The sequence below is a fragment of the Oncorhynchus tshawytscha genome, linkage group LG02 (genome assembly GCF_018296145.1).
Source record: "Oncorhynchus tshawytscha isolate Ot180627B linkage group LG02, Otsh_v2.0, whole genome shotgun sequence".
Lineage (NCBI taxonomy): Eukaryota > Metazoa > Chordata > Actinopteri > Salmoniformes > Salmonidae > Oncorhynchus > Oncorhynchus tshawytscha.
Genome location: NC_056430.1, coordinates 56,575,697 through 56,597,557, shown reverse-complemented (window position 1 = coordinate 56,597,557; position 21,861 = coordinate 56,575,697). Strand labels below are relative to the sequence as shown.

General features: G+C 40.7%; 1 protein-coding gene across 3 annotated transcripts in view; it reads left to right on the top strand.

Annotated features, from left to right (window-relative positions):
- The first annotated feature begins 10,126 nt into the window (after positions 1-10,126).
- rbl1 (retinoblastoma-like 1 (p107)) overlaps positions 10,127-21,861 on the top strand; it is a 69,876-nt gene continuing 58,141 nt past the window's right edge. The window contains exon 1 of one of the 3 annotated variants that reach the window (XM_024444751.2): positions 10,127-10,426. In XM_024444751.2, the coding sequence (XP_024300519.1) occupies positions 10,268-10,426 (159 nt within the window). In that variant the 5' untranslated portion in view covers positions 10,127-10,267. The remainder of the gene's footprint in view (positions 10,427-21,861) is intronic. The other 2 variants (XM_024444743.2, XM_024444757.2) reach the window with 2 other exon arrangements.

Sequence of the window (21,861 nt, the reverse complement as noted above, 5' to 3'; positions counted from 1 at the left end):
ACTTCATTTCAGAATTGGTCAGGACATGACAGGTTTGTAGCCAATACACATAGGCTATCACCTACACTTTGACATGTAGGCAAATTATTTATGTACATGTACATACATTTTTGTTTTTCTTCAGAGTATAGCTATTGTTTTTTTGGTTTTCAAAAATGTAATTGTCTATTTTGGTTAATGGCCTTTGTGCCCTGGCAGTTTTGTCACCTCTAAAAGGCCAAATGCCTTGCCCCTAAAATCATGAAAATCCAGGCCTGGTGGTCTCAATCAAATGATCTATAGCCTATATGCTACAAAGTGCATTTTGGGAGAAGCGCAGAGCAAAGTTATATTTCTAAGATAACTGCTGGGATGGTGTAAATAAAACTAGGCTGCATTGCACACTGCAATGGATATTCCAACCCTAACATGCTGACCACACCGCTAGTGTCGTAAAATAGCAACTCATGATGCTGAAAGTAGGCAAATTTGAGTAGACATAATTCATTTCAAAGTCTTAATTTTAATTAGACTTTACTAACAACAAGGTGGCTTTGTTTGGTTGGCGAACAGGGCAACCTACAACCGCTAACACCGCGACCAGCTGGCGCAACTGGGGACGGCTATGGATGAAGTCCTCCTCATTCAACGTCTCTACGTTACCCGAGGGGCGTCACCTCCAAATAGCGGAGGATTCTCTACCACGAGTCGAGCCAGCACCCCAGCCCATCCAACAGTCCGCCCAAATCAAATCAAATCCAAATCAAATTTATTTATATAGCCCTTCGTACATCAGCTGATATCTCAAAGTGCTGTACAGAAACCCAGCCTAAAACCCCAAACAGCAAGCAATGCAGGTGTAAAAGCACGGTGGCTAGGAAAAACTCCCTAGGAAGGCCAAAACCTAGGAAGAAACCTAGAGAGGAACCAGGCTATGTGGGGTGGCCAGTCCTCTTCTGGCTGTGCCGGGTGGAGATTATAACAGAACATGGCCAAGATATTCAAATGTTCATAAATGACCAGCATGGTCGTATAATAATAAGGCAGAACAGTTGAAACTGGAGCAGCAGCACGGTCAGATGGACTGGGGACAGCAAAATGTTCATAAATGAGTCATCATGTCAGGTAATCCTGGGGCATGGTCCTAGGGCTCAGGTCCTCCGAGAGAGAGAAGGAGAGAATTAGAGAACGCACACTTAGATTCACACAGGACACCGAATAGGACAGGAGAAGTACTCCAGATATAACAAACTGACCCTAGCCCCCCGACACAAACTACTGCAGCATAAATACTGGAGGCTGAGACAGGAGGGGTCAGGAGACACTGTGGACCCATCCGAGGCCAACCCTGGACAGGGCCAAACAGGAAGGATATAAGTCCGCCCAGGTCAGCGATGCCCGTTTGTCCCTCCCGGACAAATATGACGGGACTCCATCCAAATGCCGTGGCTTCCTACGCCAGTGCTCCCTCTATTTCACTCATCAGGTGGGAGCCCACACCACTGAGAGGTCCAAGGTTGCCACAGTTATTTCCGTGCTGAGCGTTGGAGTGGACTACGGCCATCTGAGAAAGAGGAGAGGAGGAGCTGGGTTCCTATGAGAGGCTCATGGCTCTGTTCAGTGGGGTTCTTCGATCATCCACCGGAGGGCAGAGAGGTGGATGAGTGTCTACTCCAACTACGGCAGGATGGCCAGACCGCTGCGGAGTACGCCCCCTTCCGGACAGTGGCAGAATCCAGCGGATGGAATGAGCCGGCGTTCCACACCCTATTCAGGAGGGTGTACTGCGCGAAGAGGTCCAGATGGAGTTGGCATGCCGAGACAACACCCTCTCCTTGGACACACTGGCTTATGGATTAGCCAATGCTCAAAGTGGAGAAGTGCTTCCGAAGGACATCGTCTCTGACCGTGGCCCCCAATTCATGTCACGGGTATGGAAAGCCTTCATGGAGAAGCTGAGGGTCACGGTCAGCCTCACATCCAGGTATCGGCCTCAGTCTAACGGGCAGGTGGAAAGAATGAACCAGGAGCTGGGGAGGTTCCTGAGGAGTCACTGCCAGGGCCGGCAAGGGGAGTGGGCCTGATTCCTTCCCTGAGCGGAGTATGCCCAGAATTCATTGTGTCACTCCTCCACCGGGCTGACTCTCTTCCAGTGTGTTCTGGGTTATCAGCCAGCCCTTGCTCCGTGAACCCCGAGCCAGACCCTGACGATTTCCCCAGTAGTTATTTAACCCGGGCTCTTCAACCCCATTACTCCGCAAATCTAATAACAATTGCTCCCTTTCCCTCACATATTTCTGGCACTGAAATGGAACGTGTTCCACTATCCCCAGCTCCTGACTATGATCACACCTCCCAGTCGGATGTTTCCCGACCAATTTCAATGTACTATTGAGTCTTGTGTGTCCCAGGCTCAGCCTTGTGGCTACACTTTCCTCCCTTCCATCTCAGCCTGAGGACCTCCCTGCCCCCACTTTCTCCTGGATCTTATACAGGCGTCTTCCCTTTCTCTACCTGTTCCACAACTCTTGTCATTTGTTTTTGAACCACTGTTCTTATTAACCCCTTGGCTTCCGGCTTTACTGATTTGACAATTCCATCTCAGCATTAGGCTGTTTAAGAGCCTGCTTGGTGATAACATCCACCCTACTCATTCCCCTCTACTTCCACATGAATTTTGATTTATTTGTTAAAAATGGTTAAGCCATACAAATTTGCATCATTCAGAATATCTAGAGATAGAAGTTCCACAATCAAAATGAATAAAAATGGCAAAATTGGGCATCCCTGTCGTACACTTCTGTTGATACTAAATATTTTGGAAGTATTAAGGTTTAGTAGCACAGAACTATTTATATATTTGTAAAACATGCAAATTACTTTAATAAAATGTTCCCCAAATCCAAAAAGTTTGAGACCTAAAGAGAAATTCATGTTCAATTGTGTCAAAGGCTTTACAGAAGTCAAGAAATAGGACGACCGCATCTGAGTCAATTGCATCTGAACAATCTATAAGGTCCAAGACTAAACGAATGTTAGAGCTTATGTGACGGCCCTTCATAAATCCTGTTTGAGTCTCATTTATAATGGTATCTATTCCTTTCTTAAATTTTTTGGCATAAACCAGAGCAATCAATTTGTAATAAACATTTAATAAAGTAATTGGTCTCCAATTGTCAATGAGAGAAGGGTCTTTTTCAGGCTTTGGAATCAATGAAATAAGGCCCTGTTTCATAGTGGGGACCATTTCCCCATTTTTAATGCAATCTTGAAACATATTGAAAATCAGGTCTTCTAGCAACTCCCAAAACTGTCTATAGAATTCAACTGACACAACCATCTTCCTGAAATTGAGAGCTGTAAAGGTTTTCATAAAAGGAATTGACAAATGATGATATTGTAATGGGATCTTTGCATAAAACATTGTTCATTTTGAGTGCAGTTATAGATTTTCTTTTGTAGTTTCTCTTTTCAAGTGCAAAAAAGTAACTAGTGTTTGTTTCCCCCTCTTCAATCCATTTGGCTCTTGACCTTACAAAGGCGCCCTTTGCCAGATCCGTGTAATTCTGTTCTAGTTCTAGTTGTAAAGACCTGAACTCTTCTTCAGATAGATTATCTTTCTTTAGAAAACGGTCAAGCTTGCTCATCATCTCCTTTTCTCTATGGTTCTTTAAGTGCATCAGCTCTTTGGCGCATTTAATGGCAACCACTCTGACTTTATATTTGAAAAATTCCCATCTACTTCCATGACCCAAGTCTTTTCTTGCAAACAAAAATATCTTTAGCTAATGATTTGATGTTTTCAATGAGAGTAGTATCTTTAAGAAGTGTACTGTTTAATTTCCAATATCCTTGAGTACCTTTTAATTTTTTAGTAGCTTGTAAATTCAGGGAAATCAAGTGATGATCAGAAAAGGGAGCCAACTGATGATCTACATCTATAACAAATTGTAACAAAAAAGGAGAAATTAGGAATAAATCTATTCTAGATTTACGTGACATAGTTTTGTTTGGTCCAGGTATAACTTTTAGCATCCGGATTTAAATAACGCCAGGCATCCTCAACACAGAGATCCTTGCATAATGTAATGATAATGTTACTATTTTGAGGGTTTTGTCTCGTTCTAGAAGGAACACGATCAGCAGATGCATCAGGTGTTTCATTAAAATCCCCTGAAATAATTAGAAAAGCCTCTGAGTATTTGTTGTTTAAATCCTGTACTTTCCTGGTAAATTGGGTGAAAAGGGTCTTATTAGGAGTATGTGAGTTATGTCCATATACATTACAGATGATGAAAATAGCATTGTCAAGTTTAACAGTTACTATGACCCATCTGCCATCTTGTGAAGATGTGGATTCTAGAATGTCACCTTTAAACTTGTGAATAAGGATCAAAACACCAGCAGAATGGTTTGATCCATGACTGAAATAGGCCATATCTCCCCATTGTGCTTTCCAAAATCTCAAATCACTTTCACCAGAAGGAGTTTCCTGAAGGACAAAATCTGCATACTGCGTTTACAGTATAAAAATAAAGCTCTCCTTTTTGTAGGATTTCTCAAACCCCTAGCATTCAGACTAACGATAATGAGTGAATTGAAAACGAACTCCTGCATTAAAAAAGAAAGAACACAAATTAGATAACAAGTATTAATGTGAACAATAAAACAAAGAGTGAACCTTGAGAGGATTACTCGATGGAAAACTACACTCAGATGAGGTAGCGGTGGTTAACAGAATAACAAATCTATTTACTTCCTTTTCTTTGGCAAGTGTTCATTAGTTGTAGATTGAACGGTACATGTATAATTGGCAGTACATTAACTGTACTCATGGTAGTACTCACAGTTCCAATTTGGTTAATGTCAACAGAGTTACCCAGTAATCATTCTTTCTTCGAAAAAACGCGTGTGGGCCCTTGAACCCTGCCTTCTTTCCCTCTTGTCGTGCCTTCTGTATAAGTGGCCACAGTTTCTCTCTGGCAGCCTGATCCTGCGGTATCAGAGCTTCTTTGATGCAGAGTTTCTTCTCGTCCAGAAACTTGTTCCCCTTGGCCATTTTCCATATGATTTCCCTGTAATGGCGCATAGTTAAGCGCAAGATGATATTGCGAGGGGGTCCATCAGATCTTCGTTTCCCAAGTCGATGTACAGTGCCTTGCGAAAGTATTCGGCCCCCTTGAACTTTGCGACCTTTTGCCACATTTCAGGCTTCAAACATAAAGATATAAAACTGTATTTTTTTGTGAAGAATCAACAACAAGTGGGACACAATCATGAAGTGGAACGACATTTATTGGATATTTCAAACTTTTTTAACAAATCAAAAACTGAAAAATTGGGCGTGCAAAATTATTCAGCCCCCTTAAGTTAATACTTTGTAGCGCCACCTTTTGCTGCGATTACAGCTGTAAGATGTGACGATGTAAAACATCATTGAAGAGCTAAGGGTTTAGGGCGGAGAAGACGGCTGGATGACACCTGACTGTCTATGGGGAAATGAAGTCCCTAGAGAAGGCAAGAACAAGATTGGTGTCAGGAGTGGGGCAGCAGTATTATCATAAGGAGACATATACTTGGAAAACAGAGGATGAATGGAGGGAAGAAGAGGGGGAGCTTGAGTCGGATAAAAATGGTGGAAAAAAGGGCGATGGTATGTTAAAGAAGAATGGTAGAAAGTGTAAGCAGAGGGAGCTGAAGGCAGGAGGAGAAATGGAAGTGAATGAGGGTGAAGTATTGTGGTGGTAGGTGGTGTGAATTTATCTGAGACTGAGGTATGCACCGAGGATCAGGAAAAAGAAGAGTCTGTGACCGAAGTTTATGGAAGAAGTTGACTCTTGTCTTTTGGCGGATCCATTTGTGGTTTCACGGTGGGTGAAAAAACAGTTGGGTCATGTGGAATCGGTGAGGGTAACCAGAAGTGGTCTAGTGATTGTTTGTGTTTCTGTTGGGCAGAGGGAGAATACGCTCAGAGTAAAACTAATGGGGGTAAGAAAGGGGCACCAATGAAAGGAGCACCAAGAAAGGGGCACCAATGAAAGGAGTGATAACTGGGGTAGCAGCAATATAAAAGTTGACCAGCTGAGGGGAAAGATTCCCGGTGTATGTGATGCTCGTCATTTGATGTGACGCAGACAGGGTGGCGAGAGTGGGGAAACAGAAGAGTCATTGTCGGTTCTTTTGAGTTTAGAAGTTGAGTCTTTGCCCGACAAAGTGAAGTTAGGATATATAAGTTATCCTGTACGAGCGTATGTGCCGAATACATTACGATGTTACAGGTGTCAAGCTTATGGGCATGTGGCAGCCGTGTGTAGAAGGGAGGGTCTAAGGTGTGAGAAATGTGCAGAAGGGAATGAGACCAATGAATGTGTAGTATTGGGGAAAGTAATGGAATGTGTTAATTGTAGGGGATCAGAAATGCCCCGTGCGAGAGGGGCAGGTTTAGGTTTCCAGGGTTAGAGTAGTGCAGAAGTTGCCATATGCTGAGGCAGTGAAGAAAGTACAGGAAGATGGGTTAAGGGGGAGGATTGGTGAGAGTAGTAGAGACATACCAGTACAGAGTACAGAGTACAGTACATCGTTTTGAAATTAGTGAGTGTAGTGTTAGATGGTAGGGTATTTATTTAGTACATTTTTTTCTTCCAAGCAAAGTATAAGGGAGTTGTACTCCAGTCTAGTAGGTGGCGGTAATGCAACAAATTGGATGCCAACCGCTGTTATACCTCATAGAAGAAGAGGGTTTAGGGCGGAGGGCTGTCTTACGGTCCAAACACTTAAAAGACACATCCTTGTCCACTTATGATCCCCGTCGCCATCTTGGAGTGTGGTCCAAATGATTAACCAAGCAAGGGAAGTTTGCAACATAAGCTCCTCAGCCCTCGTTTTCAGTCGGCTTTGTGAGTCTACAATTATGTTCACTCCGGGGTCTGAAACTCCCCATAATTCAACTTGCAACGATTGTACATCCGCTAAGAAAAGTCTGCAAAAACTTAAATACAACATCAATGGAGAAGTCAACATACAGGTGTAAGTCAAAACAAATGCAAATAAGTTAGAAATTTTGCTACTACGTAAAAAGTAAATATATTTTTGTTTGGTTATCTGTTGGAAATTGTAGAGTAAAACATTTCCCTTCTTCAGTGGTTCCAGCTAGGCAGGATAGTGTTAGTTAGCTAATTAATTTGCTAGCTATCATATAGAGGCGTATATTAATAATTATATATTTAATATAGGTAGACATGCGCTTATAATTTTATGTAGCACATATAAAGCACCCACAAGCCACCAGTGGCTGAAAATACAATCATTGCGGCATGAAGGAGTGACAATTTCCGGCCAAGGATGGTCCATTGCCCTGCAAGTGTATACTCGTCAGACGTCATTATACGTCATCAGAAGTGTCCACTTAATTTGTTGGCTGAGGGGATAGGAAGGCAGCTTGAACAGAAGCTTTTTTTACCGAGCTCCGCACCAAACTTCAGAAAGATTGTGAAGAAAACAAGTTTACAGTCATTACTATTACTGTTTTTATTTGTTCAAGATATAAGAACTTTCCTGTGACTGGAATAAGATTTGGATATTTTATTTTGGCATGTCGATGCGAAGTCGTGACAAATAAAGAAAGGAAGCTAGCCATTCTCTTGCTAATCAACAAAAGAGAAACGTGCTTATAGACAACTGCCATAACTATGCTTGCCATATGGATAATATTATGCTTTCGAATGCTGTTAAAGATGACGAATTCCCCTCTTTACCGGTTACTCCATGCAAACCTCCACCCTCCAAAAAACCCAACATGAACTCTGACATTGTGGCTACCCTCTCCTTACTCATCAACTCCAGGTCTGACGCCATTGAGAAAATGGCAGGCACGAACACCATGGTTATCGAAGGCTTGAAAAAGACTGTGGAGTTTGCATGTGGTGAAATCAAGGATGTGGAAATGAGAGTGGCAAAAGTTGAAAACAGTGTGGAAAAGGTGGAAAAGAATAACAATGTCTACCATAAATGTCTCACTGATCTGGAACAATACACAAGAAGATGGAACCTGAGACTCTATGGCTTGCTAGAGGTGGAGAATGAGGATTTGCGAGGGAGGCTATCCGCATCTGCCAAGATGTTACGCCTGCAGAGAAGAACAAAGTTGGTAATACCATCGACGTTGTGCATCGCCTCGGCAAGAAGCAACAACAAAACGATTCAAGACCAAGGGGTATCATCATCCTCTTCACTGCCAGATTCTACAGGGATGCTGTCTGGAAAGCTGCTAGGAAAAACGCCTTCCTTCAGAGCCATGGTATGCGTTTCGCCAAACATCTCAGCTCGGAGGACATAGAAAGAAGGAACAAGTTGTGGCCAACGATCAGGAAAGCACGAAATGAGGGAAAGGCTGCTTATTGGCGTCCAATTTGTCTTCTTAATAATGACTATAAGATATTAGCCTTACTACTTGCAAAAATAATTAAAGAAATCCTGGATGCAATCATTGATGAAACACAGTCTGGCTTTACGAGGAACAGACATATTTCTAACAATATTAGACAAGTATTAGACATACTGTATGTATGTACATACAAGATGCTAACCAAATTCCCATATCAATCAATGTGATACAATCCTTTTCCAAAGCGTCTGGTCAATATCTTAACATTAATACATGTGAACTCATGACTGTCAAAGATTGCGTGACACCTTCATATTATGGTATTCCAGTAAAAGAAGAACTCACATATTTAGGCATAACCATTACAAAGGATCAGAAGTCTAGAGGCTTACTCAATTTTAACGCTCTTATTAAAAAACCCCAGAAGAACCAAAATCAATGGCTACAGAGGGACTTATCTTTAAGAGTCCTAGTAACCAAGGCTGAAGGTATCTCTAGACTAACATATGGCGCTCTATCTGTATATCTTGACAGTAAAATTATCAAGGAGATAGACCAGATGCTTTTCAACTTTCTATGGAGAAACCATACCCATTACATTAGGAAAACTGTTGTAATGAACACTTAGAAGAATGGTGGGCTGAATTTTCTGGACTTTACTACCTTAAATAATACTTTTAAGATCAATTGGATAAAACAATTCCTAAGAAGACCCACTTCTATATGGAATTTTATTTATCTTATCACTTTACAAGGTCCCTGTAACGCCTAAAGATTTTGCAACTGTTTTAGATGCCATTCCCTCAGGTGTTGCTTTATTATTCAGGAATGTGTCAAGACCTGACCCTCAGAGCCTACCTTCCGTTGACCCTGTTGACTCGTCAGTAGGAAATATTTGTTTATCTTTTCATCCATTCAACAACAGAGTGATACGAACCTTGTTTCAGCAGGATGTTGTATCTCTATACCTTATGTCATGCCTTATTGGAATGGACTTATTGATAATATCTGTTGGAAAAAAGTTTGGATGTTGCCACACACATACATACTTGTTAACAAAATTAAGGAAGTTTCCTTTAAAATTATTCATAAATATTATCCTGCCAATCACGATATGAAGAAGTTTAAGGAAAACATTGACTCAAATTGCTTCTTTTGTAATGACCACCCAGAATCCATGTTGCACCTTTTTTTGGCATTGTATTCATGTAAGAAAACTGTGGCAAGACATCAGTAGATTTATAATTGAACACATTAATGAAGATCTTACACTATTGTGGAGAGATGTACGGCTTGGATTCTTTACCTATGATAGAAATAAGCTGAAACATTTTTATGTAATTAATTTCATTATTCTTTTGGCCAAATTTCATATTCACAAATGTAAATTTACAAACAAAACACATTTTCTTACCTTACAAAAATAAATTGACCTGTATTTTAAGACAATTAAATACTCTACTAACAAAAAAAAGCTGTTAGAATAATAAGTGTATGTATGTCCCTTAATAAGGTCCTTGTGTAATGTGATATTATACCCCCTAGCCCAATTATCCTTTGTACATTATTTATATATACAAGTGTGTTCCCACATGTACTTCCTGTATTGATTTGTTGTTGATAAAAAAATATTTAAAAAATAAAAGGGCTGAGGTGATAGGGTGTGTCTTTTATGTTTGGACTGCACACTTTGATTTTGAAACGCAATCCCTGTTTGCGTTCCTTTGTTTGCCCTTTTGGGCCTTTACTCATTGGTCGGAAAGGATCCGTTTTCGCGCCAATTGCACCACAGTGCATTGTGGGAATTCAATGACCGGTGGTGTGTTTGTGGTGTCTCTGGACTGCTTTGTTGACATAGATAGCTATATTTTTTAATTTCTCTGCCACTGTAACTTAGATTTACAAATGCGGGGAGACGAGTCAGATTCCGACTCCGGGCGGACGGACGAGAGCTCTGTCCGAAAGAGCTTGGAAATGCTTTGTCAGGAGCTGAATATGGACGAACAGACGGCATCTGAAGCCATGCAAAACTTCAAGTCGATTTGGAATACATACACACTGGAGGTAAACTAGCCAGCTAACTAACAGTAGCTAGCTATATTATTAAACTAGGTAGTTAATAGTTTTAGATAGACATAGTCTCTTAGCGGTACTTTGTTTTAGGACGTTGGGAGCAGATATTGTGGGATCAACAATGCGGCCGGACATGGACTGTCTTAACTCTCCTGTCGCGTGTGTTCAGCGTAACGTAAATGTTAAGCTATTAACCCCTCTTCATATTTGGTAACGTTAGTTGTGTTAGCAATGTTACTAACGTTGTTCGTTTTGAAAGTTAGTCGTTTCTAGCATATAGAAATTAGCTAGCTAGCTAACGTTAGCTGAACATAGTAAATCACACTATTTTCCATCAACCAGCCCACTTGCCAAGACAGGGAACTGGTAATTTGCGACATCGGTCACAATGCTAGACTTTGGGTTGTCTATCTAGTTATTAACTAACTAACTCAACTAATTTGGGAACACACCACGCTTTGAGAATCAAAGTTCCGTTAAAGATTATGGAGGACGATTTTTTTAATGAACTCATTGTAACTTAAGGTCACCAGTTTTCTGAAATTAAAACCATCGACATTTCCAGTTCGGCGGTCAATATATAATTAAAATATACAATGTTATTATCTATGAATCTGTAATATGACTAACTTGTTCTGTCTTGTCTGTAGTGTTTCTGTAATAGTTGTTTTCTCTATCCCAGTGTGCCCGTTAGACTAAATACATGAAACCGGAATTGTCCCTGTTAGAATCTGAACAGCCATTCAGTGGTCCTGGTAGTCTGGGTAGAGTAAGAGCATGTGAGAACATGAGCCAAATTTTAAAATCAGGCAAAAGTATATGTGAAATACTTAATAAAGAAATAAGATGATGCTGTGATTGGTAACTACATAATATAACTTATACCAACCTAATCTGTATATTTCTCAGAAGAATGTATCTTAACGATTGCTCTGTCTTTGGCCTGATTGCTCTGTCTTTGGCCAGCTTCTCCATGAACTCCTGGCAGGGGAGGTTGAAGTTTGTCTTCACAATAAGCATAGGAACAGTGAACCTATTTCTTGCTGCTGTCCATATATCATTCATTCTGTTTCTTGGAAAGAGCCATTGTACCTCTGTCTGCTCTTCTTACTCTCTTAACCTTTTCTTCTGCTCCAATCTTTCTTCTCTTTTCTTCACTCGTCTTCCTGCTCTCTTCCTTTCCTTCTCTTTACCTTTCCACCTCACTCTTCTACACTCTCTTCGCTTCACTCTTTTTTTACTCCCTTAATTTCCCCTTCTCCTTCCTCTCTAATTTTTAATAATAAATAGTACACTATTTGATAAAATACTTTGGTTAACATATTCCCATTGCTTGCCTCATTTTTGTATTTTATTTCAAAAACATTGTTTGGAATAATAAATTGGCAGGCTCTGTAATCATATCTTAACCTTTCCTCCTCTCTCTTTCACTCTTCTTCCTATCCAGTCTTCCTCCTCTCTTTCCTCTCCACTCTCTAACAGAAAACATTATGCCAATGTTATCCATGAAAATTTCAAAATATATTTTCACACTACTTATTATAATGCCAAACCATTAAAATTGTAATCTACAAATAAATCTTCTCATAATTAATTGTGCATTAATTTAATAATATTTTCAAAATAGCCCGTCCACTGCATGTTTACATGTGAACGTTTTTTAACCTAGCTAAGTTACCGTGACAGTAGCTAGCTAACTTAGTCTACATAGCTAACGTTAGCTAGCATAACTTATTTAAAACCTTATAGAGCAGATCATCTATCTAATAAATAAATTGTGACATAACATCAGCTAGTATCTCAAAAGATTGTAACTAACCTGACTTGAAGATCTGTTTGTGGTGATGTTGTGGATTCACTTCTGGCTGAGTTTTCCACAGCAGTTTTCTCTTAAACTAGCGCAAGTAGTTAGTAGAAGAAGAGTGAATGAAGCTGCTGTAGCGAGCAGCCCCCTCTGCTGGAGAAAACAAGCACAATGCGATTGAGACGTCAACCGGTAGGCTCTGCTGCCCGGTCTTTAATGCCACGTAAAATATTATTTCACTTTGCAGTCTGTTTTTAATGCACTGTTAAAAACGGGGACATTTCCGGGCTTCAACAGGGGACAGGCCACTAAAAACGGGGACTGTCCCCGGAAAACAGGGATGTCTGGTCACCCTAATGTAACTGTCTCCTTTAAGTCCATTATTGGGCAAACGCCACTCATTCTAGTCCATGGACCTTACATATTCTGTTTTAAAGACAAATTGGTTGTTGAAGCCAAAACATCCATATACTCCATGTATCGATTCTCACTTGCAGTACGGTACTATAAACAAATCCTTCTACTTTCATATCACTTCAAAGATAATTTCACAACTTCAAAATGCGCACTTACTGTATGTACACTGCTTTAGCTGGTTTTAACCAACAATTTATATATACAGCAGATGACTGATAGGGGGCGCTGTGTACTGAACCTCCATCTTGGCACGTCACCTCAGCTTCCAAAACGGAAGCTATAGAAATGCATTTATTAATGTCTCCGTTTGTTTTTCCCCCATGCATTCTATTAGACAATATTAATGCAGATTTTTCTATTGTTGTGAGTTTAACATAAAACTACAAAATAACATGTTTAATACGTTTTTTTATGGCTAATTTTACTGTCCCCACTACAACAAAAACATACTTCTATACATGTAATTTTGTCCTTGAAACCTTTAGGCCTAATTTGAAATGCTGTAGAATTCCAATGGTGGGTAGCAACGTGTAAGAGTAAATGTATAATTATTTAATTAATTGATTTGGCCAAGTGCGACTGCGGTCTCTGTTCAGTGCGTTCTCTGCTTAGCAGCGGTGTCAGCTCAGTTTGGCAGCTACACGAGTGGGAGATGCCCGTTTTTTCTGGAGTTTTCTTGGAAGATCACTCCGACACACTGCAGTGCTGTCGTTCAACAGCAGATGAGGCACTGTAAGCCACTGATTTGTCATTCCCACTCCCCAAATGGACTCCTGCTTGCAACAAGTTCAGACTGAGCTCAATTGTCATGAAAAGTCAATACATCGATGAGTTTCTCTTTCATACATGCTTTGTGAATCAACAAGGAGCTCCTTCAATGTGTTTTGTGCGGGGAAGTGCTTAGTAAGGAGTCAATCAAAACGAACAAATTCATATAACGACACGTCCCGACCAAACATCCACAGCATGGCAGTATACCTAGGGAATTCTTTCAGAACAGGTCAGAGTGTTTCAGGAAACATTGCTTCGACAGTGGAAAAGTAAGTCGGCCAGCAAGGTATTGTTATTTTATAAAAGACGATAAGCAGAAATAAGGGAGTACTATCTCATAGTAGTATGGGTTTCTCTTTCAAACAATCCCCTGGCATTGTACACAGCTAATAGCTAATGTTAGCCAAAGCAAGTTAGCTAGCTACTGATAGGTTTGCTCTAAGTAACTGTACAGACGAAGATGAAAAATTCAGGCCTACTGTACACATTACTGTAGAAGTTCTTATTGAAAACAAGTCTAGGTTGGAACCATTGCTGTTAAAGTACAAGCCATTTTTATGGCCATTACGAGCGGCGCTTCTGGATGAGCGTTTTCTTGTTTGCTTATGTCCTTAGTTGAGTGTGGTCTTAATGCCATCATCGGTCTATAATATAAATGAATAATATAAACTCAGCAAAAAAAGAGATCCCCTTTTCAGGACCTTGTCTTTCAAAGATAATTTGTAAAAATCCACATCACAGATCTTCATTGTATGTGGTTTAAACTCTGTTTCCCATGCTTGTTCAATGAACCATAAATAATTCATGATCATGTACCTGTGGAACGGTCATTAGGACACTAACAGCTTACAGGCGGTAGGCAATTAAGGTCACAGTTATGAAAACTTAGGACACAAAAGAGGCCTTACTACTGACTCTTTAAAACAGGCATGCTGCAAGAAGGCAAGAGGACTGCAGATGTGGCCAGGGCAATAAATCGCAATGTCTCTACTGTAAGACACCTAATACAGAGCTACAGGGAGACAGGACGTACAGCTGATCGTCCTCGCAGTGGCAAACCACGTGTAACAACACCTGCACAGGATCGGTAGATCCGAACATCACACCTACAGGATGGCAACAACAACTGCCCGAGTTGCACCAGGAACGCACAATCCCTCCATCAGTGCTCAGCCTCTCCGCAACAGGCTGAGAGAGTCTGGACTGAGGGCTTGTATGTCTGTTGTAAGGCAGGTCCTCACCAGACATCACTGGCAACAATGTCGCATATGGGCACAAACCCGCCGTCGCTGGACCAGACAGGACTGGGAAAAGTGCTCTTCTCTGATGAGTCACGGTTTTGCCTCACCAGGGGTGATGGTCTGATTCACGTTTATCTTCGAAGGAATGAGCATTACATCGAGGCCTGTGCTCTGGAGCGGGATCGATTTGGCAGTGGAGGGTCCGCCATGGTCTGGGGCGGTGTGTCACTGCATCATTGGACTGAGCTTGTTATCATTGCAGACAATCTCGATGCTGTGCGTTACAGGGAAGACATCCTCCTCCCTTCATGTGGTACCCTTCCTGCAGGCTCATCCTGACATGACCCTCCAGCATGACAATGCCACCAGCCATACTGCTTGTTCAGTGCATGATTTCCTGCAAAGCAGAACACTGACATTCCAGCTATCTCCAGTGAAGCGCCTGGATCTCAATCCCATTGAGCACGCTTGGGACCTGTTGGATCGGAGGGTGAGGGCTGGGCCCCCCCCCCAGAAATGTCTGGGAACTTGCAGGTGCCTTGATGGAAGAGTGGGGTAACATCTCACAGCAATAACTGGCAAATCTGGTGCTGTCTATGAGGAGGAGATGCACTGCAGTACTTAATGCAGCTGGTGGCCACACCAGATACTGACTGACTTTTGATGATTTTGACCCCCCCCTCTTTGTTCAGGGACACATTATTCCATTTCTGTTAGTCACATGTCTGTCGAACTTGTTCAGTTTGTCTGTTGAATCTTATGTTCATACAAATATGTACACATGTTAAGTTTGTTTAAAATAAGCGCAGTTGACAGCAAGAGGACATTTGTTTTTTTTTGCTGAGTTTAGATGAGAACAATCTTGGTAGATAGTGTAGTCTACATCTTATCATAAGGTACTCTACCTAATTCGACTTCTTAAATGTTAGACATCGCCCAGCCACTGTTATTGATAAATAGCAACACACCCCCACCCCTCATCTTACCAGGCGTAGCATCTTCTCTGTTCTGCCGGTGCATGGAAAATCCCGCCAGCTCTATTATTCGTGTCATCGTTCAGCCACGACTCTGTGAAGCGTAAGATATTAGTTTTTAATATCCCGTTGGTAGGGTAATCGTTGGTGATCAATTTTATTTTCTAATTATTGCATGTTAGCCAGTAGAATGGATGGCAGTGGGAGTTGACTCGCTACGGATTCTTAGAAGGCAGCCTGACCCGCGGCCCTTTTCTTAACGCATATGACGGGGATTAGGGCCTGTTTCCGGCAAAGCAGTATATCCTTCTCGTCAGACTCGCTAAACGAAAAAGCTTCTTCCAGTTCGTGGTGAGTAATCGCACTTATTTTTGGTCATAAGAGACGGTAGAAGAAACATTATGTACACATTACGTTACGAACAAAATAGACAGGTGGTTAGGAGCATGTAAAATGTCATCCATCCTCTTCGGTGCCACCTTTCCAGAATGGGGGGTGTGACTAAGATGCACAAGGCACGTCTCTCCAGAATGCACTCTCGCCATTTTGTGTGCATTTATTGTGAGTGGTTTTCCCTTTGATTGTTAGTTCCTTTCAATTCCCCATTACATACAGTGCATTCGGAAAGTATTCAGACCAGAAGAATTCTTGACTTTTTCCACATTTTGTTACATTACATCCTTGTTCTAAAACATATATATATATATATCTCACTCTACACACAATACCCCATAATGACAAAGCAAAAACAGGTTTTTAGAAATGTTTGCAAATGTGTGAAAAATAATAAACAAATACCTATTCACACCCTTTGCTAATGAGACTTGCATTTGAGCTCAGGTGCATCCTGTTTCCATTGATCATCCTTGATGTTTCTACAACTTGATTGGAGTCCACCTGTGGTAAATTCAATTAATTGGACATGATTTGGAAAGGCTGTCTATATGAAGTTCCCACAGTTGATAGTACACGTCAGAGCAAAAACAATTCAAAGGAATTGTCCGTGGAGCTCAGAGACAGGATTGTGTCGAGGCACAGATCTGGGAGAGGGTACCAAAAAATGTTTGCAGTTTTGAAGATCCCCAAGAATGGAAGAATTTTGGAACCACCAAGACTCTTCTTAGAGCTGGCCAAACTGAGCAATCGGGGGAGAAGAACCCAATGGTCGTTTTGACAGGGCTCCATGAAAATACTTAGGAAATGTGATATGTACACTATCGCTCAGAAATTTGGGGTCACGTAGAAATGTCCTGGTTTTTGAAAGAAAAGAAGAGAAAAAAATGGTCCTTTTTTTAAAATAACATCAAATTGATCAGATACAGTATAGACATTGTTAATGTTGTAAATGACTATTGTTGCTGGAAATGGCAGATTTTCAATTCTGTTGAATTGGGGATTGTTTAACCCAAATATGCCACAAGACCTAGAATTGCCATGTGTATCCCACAAAAAAGGTTGACTGTTATAAGCTAACTTTTTAAAAATGCATTTAAGCTAAATTCCCGGGCTTAACCTCCCATGGAAAATTTCCCAGAAAGTTTCCGACCTTTTGCAACCCAAGGCCTACAGCTCGATGGTGGTTATATAATTCTGCTATACTAAGCCTACTACTGACATTTACATTACTTATTATTATAATGAATGATCATAATAGTAATAATAACAACAAGGAGATCAAGGGGAGGGCTGCTATAATTTTCCTGACAATTTGGAACGGTGTAAGCACTACTACATTATTATACCTGTTGGGCTGGTCTAAATGAAAAAAAGTATAAAGCCTTTATTACAGCATAGCAAAGATTTAAAATTTCACGTTTGTTTATTTTTTTAAATTTATCTTGAGGCTTGGTGCTCACTGAATCAGGAGGCTATCAACCAAACACTCAAACAGGCAACAGAAGCAGGATCTGTTTTATTTCTGTAGATAAACGGACCAGTCAAAAGTTTAGAAACACCTACTCATTCTGGGGGTTTTCTTTTTTATATTTTCTACATTGTCAAATAATAGTGAAGACCTCAGCTATGAAATAACACATGGAATTATGTAGTAACCGAAAAAGTGTTAACCTCTCTAGGGTATGTGGGACGCTAGCGTCAGATTTATAAAATGCTTTTCAGCGAAAGCATACCTTTTTTATTGATTTTTATTTTATCTTTTTTTAACTAGGCAAGTCGGTTAAGAACAAATTATTTTTTCAATGGCGGCCTAGGAACAGTGGGTTAACTGCCTGTTCAGGGGCAGAACGACAGATTTGTACCTTGTCAGCTCGGGGATTCGAACTTGCAACCAACGCTCTAACCAGTAGGCTACCTAGCCCAGAACATAGCCTAGTTGACAAATGATTACAAACAGTAACCAGCCAAGCAGAAGCGTTACAAAACTCAGAAATAGAGATAAAATTAATCCCTTAACTTTGATGATCCTCATATGGTGGCACTCAGAAGACATTCATTTACTCAATAAATGTTCCCTTTGTTCGATAAAGTCTCTTTATATCCAAAAACCTTGGCAGTGTAGACTACCAATGATTTGAAGAGAATAAACGGTTGGTCCTTCTTGAATTCACCTTCTTAGATGCAGTGCTTCTTAGATACAGAATAGCTAATCCACCATAAACTTAAATGTTCAGAGATTTTCTTTTGTCTTCAACGTCGTGTTGCATTTTGGGGTCATGACAAGTCGTATACCTCAGGCTGCAGCGTGTGGTCAACTTAGTCTGCATGTAAATTCTTAACTCGCATGTTTTATGTCCTCAGGGGCGTTTCCGTCTTTGACATGGTCTCTGGGTTCCTTGGGGCGTATCTCGTTTCAAGGTATTAGGATTTAGTAGGATCTCATTTAGACGACTAAAATCAGTCTTATCGTCACCAAATCATTCTTTCATCTGGATATTCTCTACACAACAAAGTATGTAAACAGCACATATACATTAACTCAAGTTACAATGTTTGTCATAACATCTTTATTTAACTATTAATAACATAACAAAATCAACATTCATTTTCATATTCCATCTACCATTGTTACCACCATTTTGTCTGATGAAATATAATGTCCCAAAGTCCATTTATTTGACCTGTATTTCCGGGCTGTAAACTCTTCCTAATGCACACACATTCCAGTCCCTCACATTAGAGACTAGGAAGGAGTTTGTTTGGCTGCTGCCTTGTACTTTACGATGGTCGTGAGGTCATAACACCCCCGCCCCCCCTGTCGTCAATCCCTCTATACCTCTCCCCCTCTGCGGGAGGGAAAGATATCTGTAGAGCTGTGATCCATTGTAACCTGATCCTCCCAGGCCAGTCATGACACAGTTGATGAGCCTATTTCGCAAGTCAGTTGTTTGAATGGAGCTAGGAGTGTGTTCATGTTTCAAACTTGTTCTCAAATGCCATTGAAATGGCAGCAGCGGTATGAGATCCAGCACATTCTTGAGCATGCAATATGGCTTTCCTCCGTACTAAATCCCTGTCGACCCACTGTGCTGTCAGACTCCGCATGCTCATGAGGCTGACATTGCTGGTCCAAATGTCAGTCGTGAAGCTACCTGCAAGCAATGCAGGTGTAGAAGCACGGTGACTAGGAAAAACTCCCTAGAAAGGCCAAAACCTAGGAAGAAACCTAGAGAGGAACCAGGCTTATGAGGGGTGGCCATAGCAGGTTGATGTGCGTTTTCAACAATACTGTGTAACTCCGGTACGGCAACGTTGGAAAAATAGTGCCTACTTGGTAGTGTGTACCGGGGCTCGAGGTGCTCAACCGGTCGGCGTAGGCCAACATCATCCACGACAGAAGGGTTGATGAATTCTATTATCTTGGCGTTAATGGATTTGGCCTTTTTCTCGCTGAAATGTTCTTAGTCTTTCAAATGACTGCTCAACTTGTTGACTGCTTAATCCACACAGCAGACATAGTGGGCTAGGTTAGGAATGCTGTGTTGCACATGTAGCGCCATATTTCTTTTGTGGTGTCATTACATTGGATACCTACGTTATATAGGTATGCACGTCAGCTTTGATATTCATTTTGCACATCGCTGATGTTAGCTACTAAAAAAAAGATGGACAAGGATCATTTTTCTATTTGATTTTGGACCCCTTAGGGTATCAAAGAATTATATAGCAAAATTATTTGAAACATTCGATTTGGCATCAATGCTATTAGGGAAAAGGAAAGGGGGATACCTTGTCAGTTGTACAACTGAATGCATTCAACTAAAGTGTGTTTACCACATATAACCCAAACTCTCTGAATCAGAGAGGTGTGGGCTGCCTTAACTTCTTACGGCTGAAATCCCATTAACGGGATCGATATGACAACATCCAGTGACAGTGCAGGGCACCAAATTCAAACAACAGAAATCTCATAATTAAAATACAAGTATTATACACCGTTTTAAAGAGTAACTTGTTAGGTCAGCACCTAGTCACAGAAAAACACAGCCATTTTTCCAGCCAAAGAGAGGAGTCACAAAAAGCAGAAATAGAGAGAAAATTAATCACTAACCTTTGATCTTCATCAGATGACACTCATAGGACTTAATGTTACACAATACATGTATGTTTTGTTCGATAAAGTTCATATCTATATCCAAAAATCTGTTCACATTGGAGCGTTATGTTCAGTAATGTTTTGCTTCCAAAACATCCGGTGATTTTGCAGAGAGCCACATCAATTTACAGAAATATTCATAATAAACATTGATAAAAGATAACTGTTATGTATGGAATTATAGCTATACTTCTCCTTAATGCAACCCCTGTGTCAGATTTCAAAAAGCTTTACGGCGGAAGCACACCATGCAATAATCTGAGTACAGCGCTCAGACAAAAAAACAAGCCATACAGATACCCGCCATGTTGTGGAGTCAATAGAAGTCAGAAATAGCATCATAAATATTCACTTACCTTTGATGATCATCAGAATGCACTCCCAGGAATCCCAGTTCCACAATAAATGTTTGTTTTGTTCGATAAAGTCCCTCATTTATGTCCAAATGCCTCATTTTTGTTTGCACGTTTAGTTCACAAATCCAAATTCATGAGGCTTGAGCACTAGGTCCACACGAAAAGTCAATAAGTTCCGTTACAGTTCGTAGAAACATGTCACACGATGTATAGAATCAATCTTTAGGATGTTTTTAACATAAATCTTCAATAATGTTCCAACCCGACAATTCCTTTGTCTTTAGAAATGTAATGGAATGCAGGTCGCGCTCACGGCCACGCGCGTGACCAGCTCATGGCCTTCTGCCAGACACCTGGTTGAAACAGCTCTCATTCGCTCCCCCTTCACAGTGGAAGCCTGAAACAAGGTTATAAAGACTGTTGACATCTAGTGGAAGCCTTAGGAAGTGCAATCGGACCAAATTTACACTATCTTGGATAGGCAAAGAGTTAAAACTACAAACCTCAGATTTCCCACTTCCTGGTTGGATTTTTTTCTCAGGTTTTTCCCTGCCATATGAATTCTGTTATACTCACAGACATCATTCAAGCAGTTAAAAACTTCAGAGTATTTTCTACCCAAATTAATATGCATATCTTAGCTTCTGGGCCTGAGTAGCAGGCAGTTGACTCTGGGGGGAGGTATTGAGTAGCTTGGGTGAATAAGGTGCCCAAACTAAACTGCCTGCACCTCAGTCTCAGTTGCTAATATATGCATAGTATTATTAGTATTGGATAGAAAACACAAGTTTCCAAAACTGTCAAATATTATCTGTGAGTATAACAGAACTGATATTGCAGGCGAAACCCTGAGGAAAATCAAACCAGGAAGTGGCTTCTATTTTGAAAACTCCATGTTCCATAGCCTGCCTTTGCTCCTTTTAAAGGGGTATCAACCAGATTCCTTTTCCTATCGCTTCCTCAAGGTGTCAACAGTCTTTAGACATAGTTTCAGGCTTTTATTTTAAAAAATGAGCGAGAAAGATAACATTGCGTCATTGTATGGCCGGGTGCCAGCAGCGTTTTGTATGCATAACTGAATTTGGGCAGCCATTGCCTTTCCCTCTCCGACTGAAAAAGATAGTTGCGGTTGATATATTATCGATTTATATATTTTATAAACAACCTGGGGAATGATTATTTAAAAAAAACGTTTGACATGTTTCTGTGGACATTACGGATACTATTTGGAATTTGTCTGCGTTGTCGTGACTGCTCTTTCCTGTGGATTTCTGAACATAATGCGCCAAACAGAGGTATTTTGGATATAAA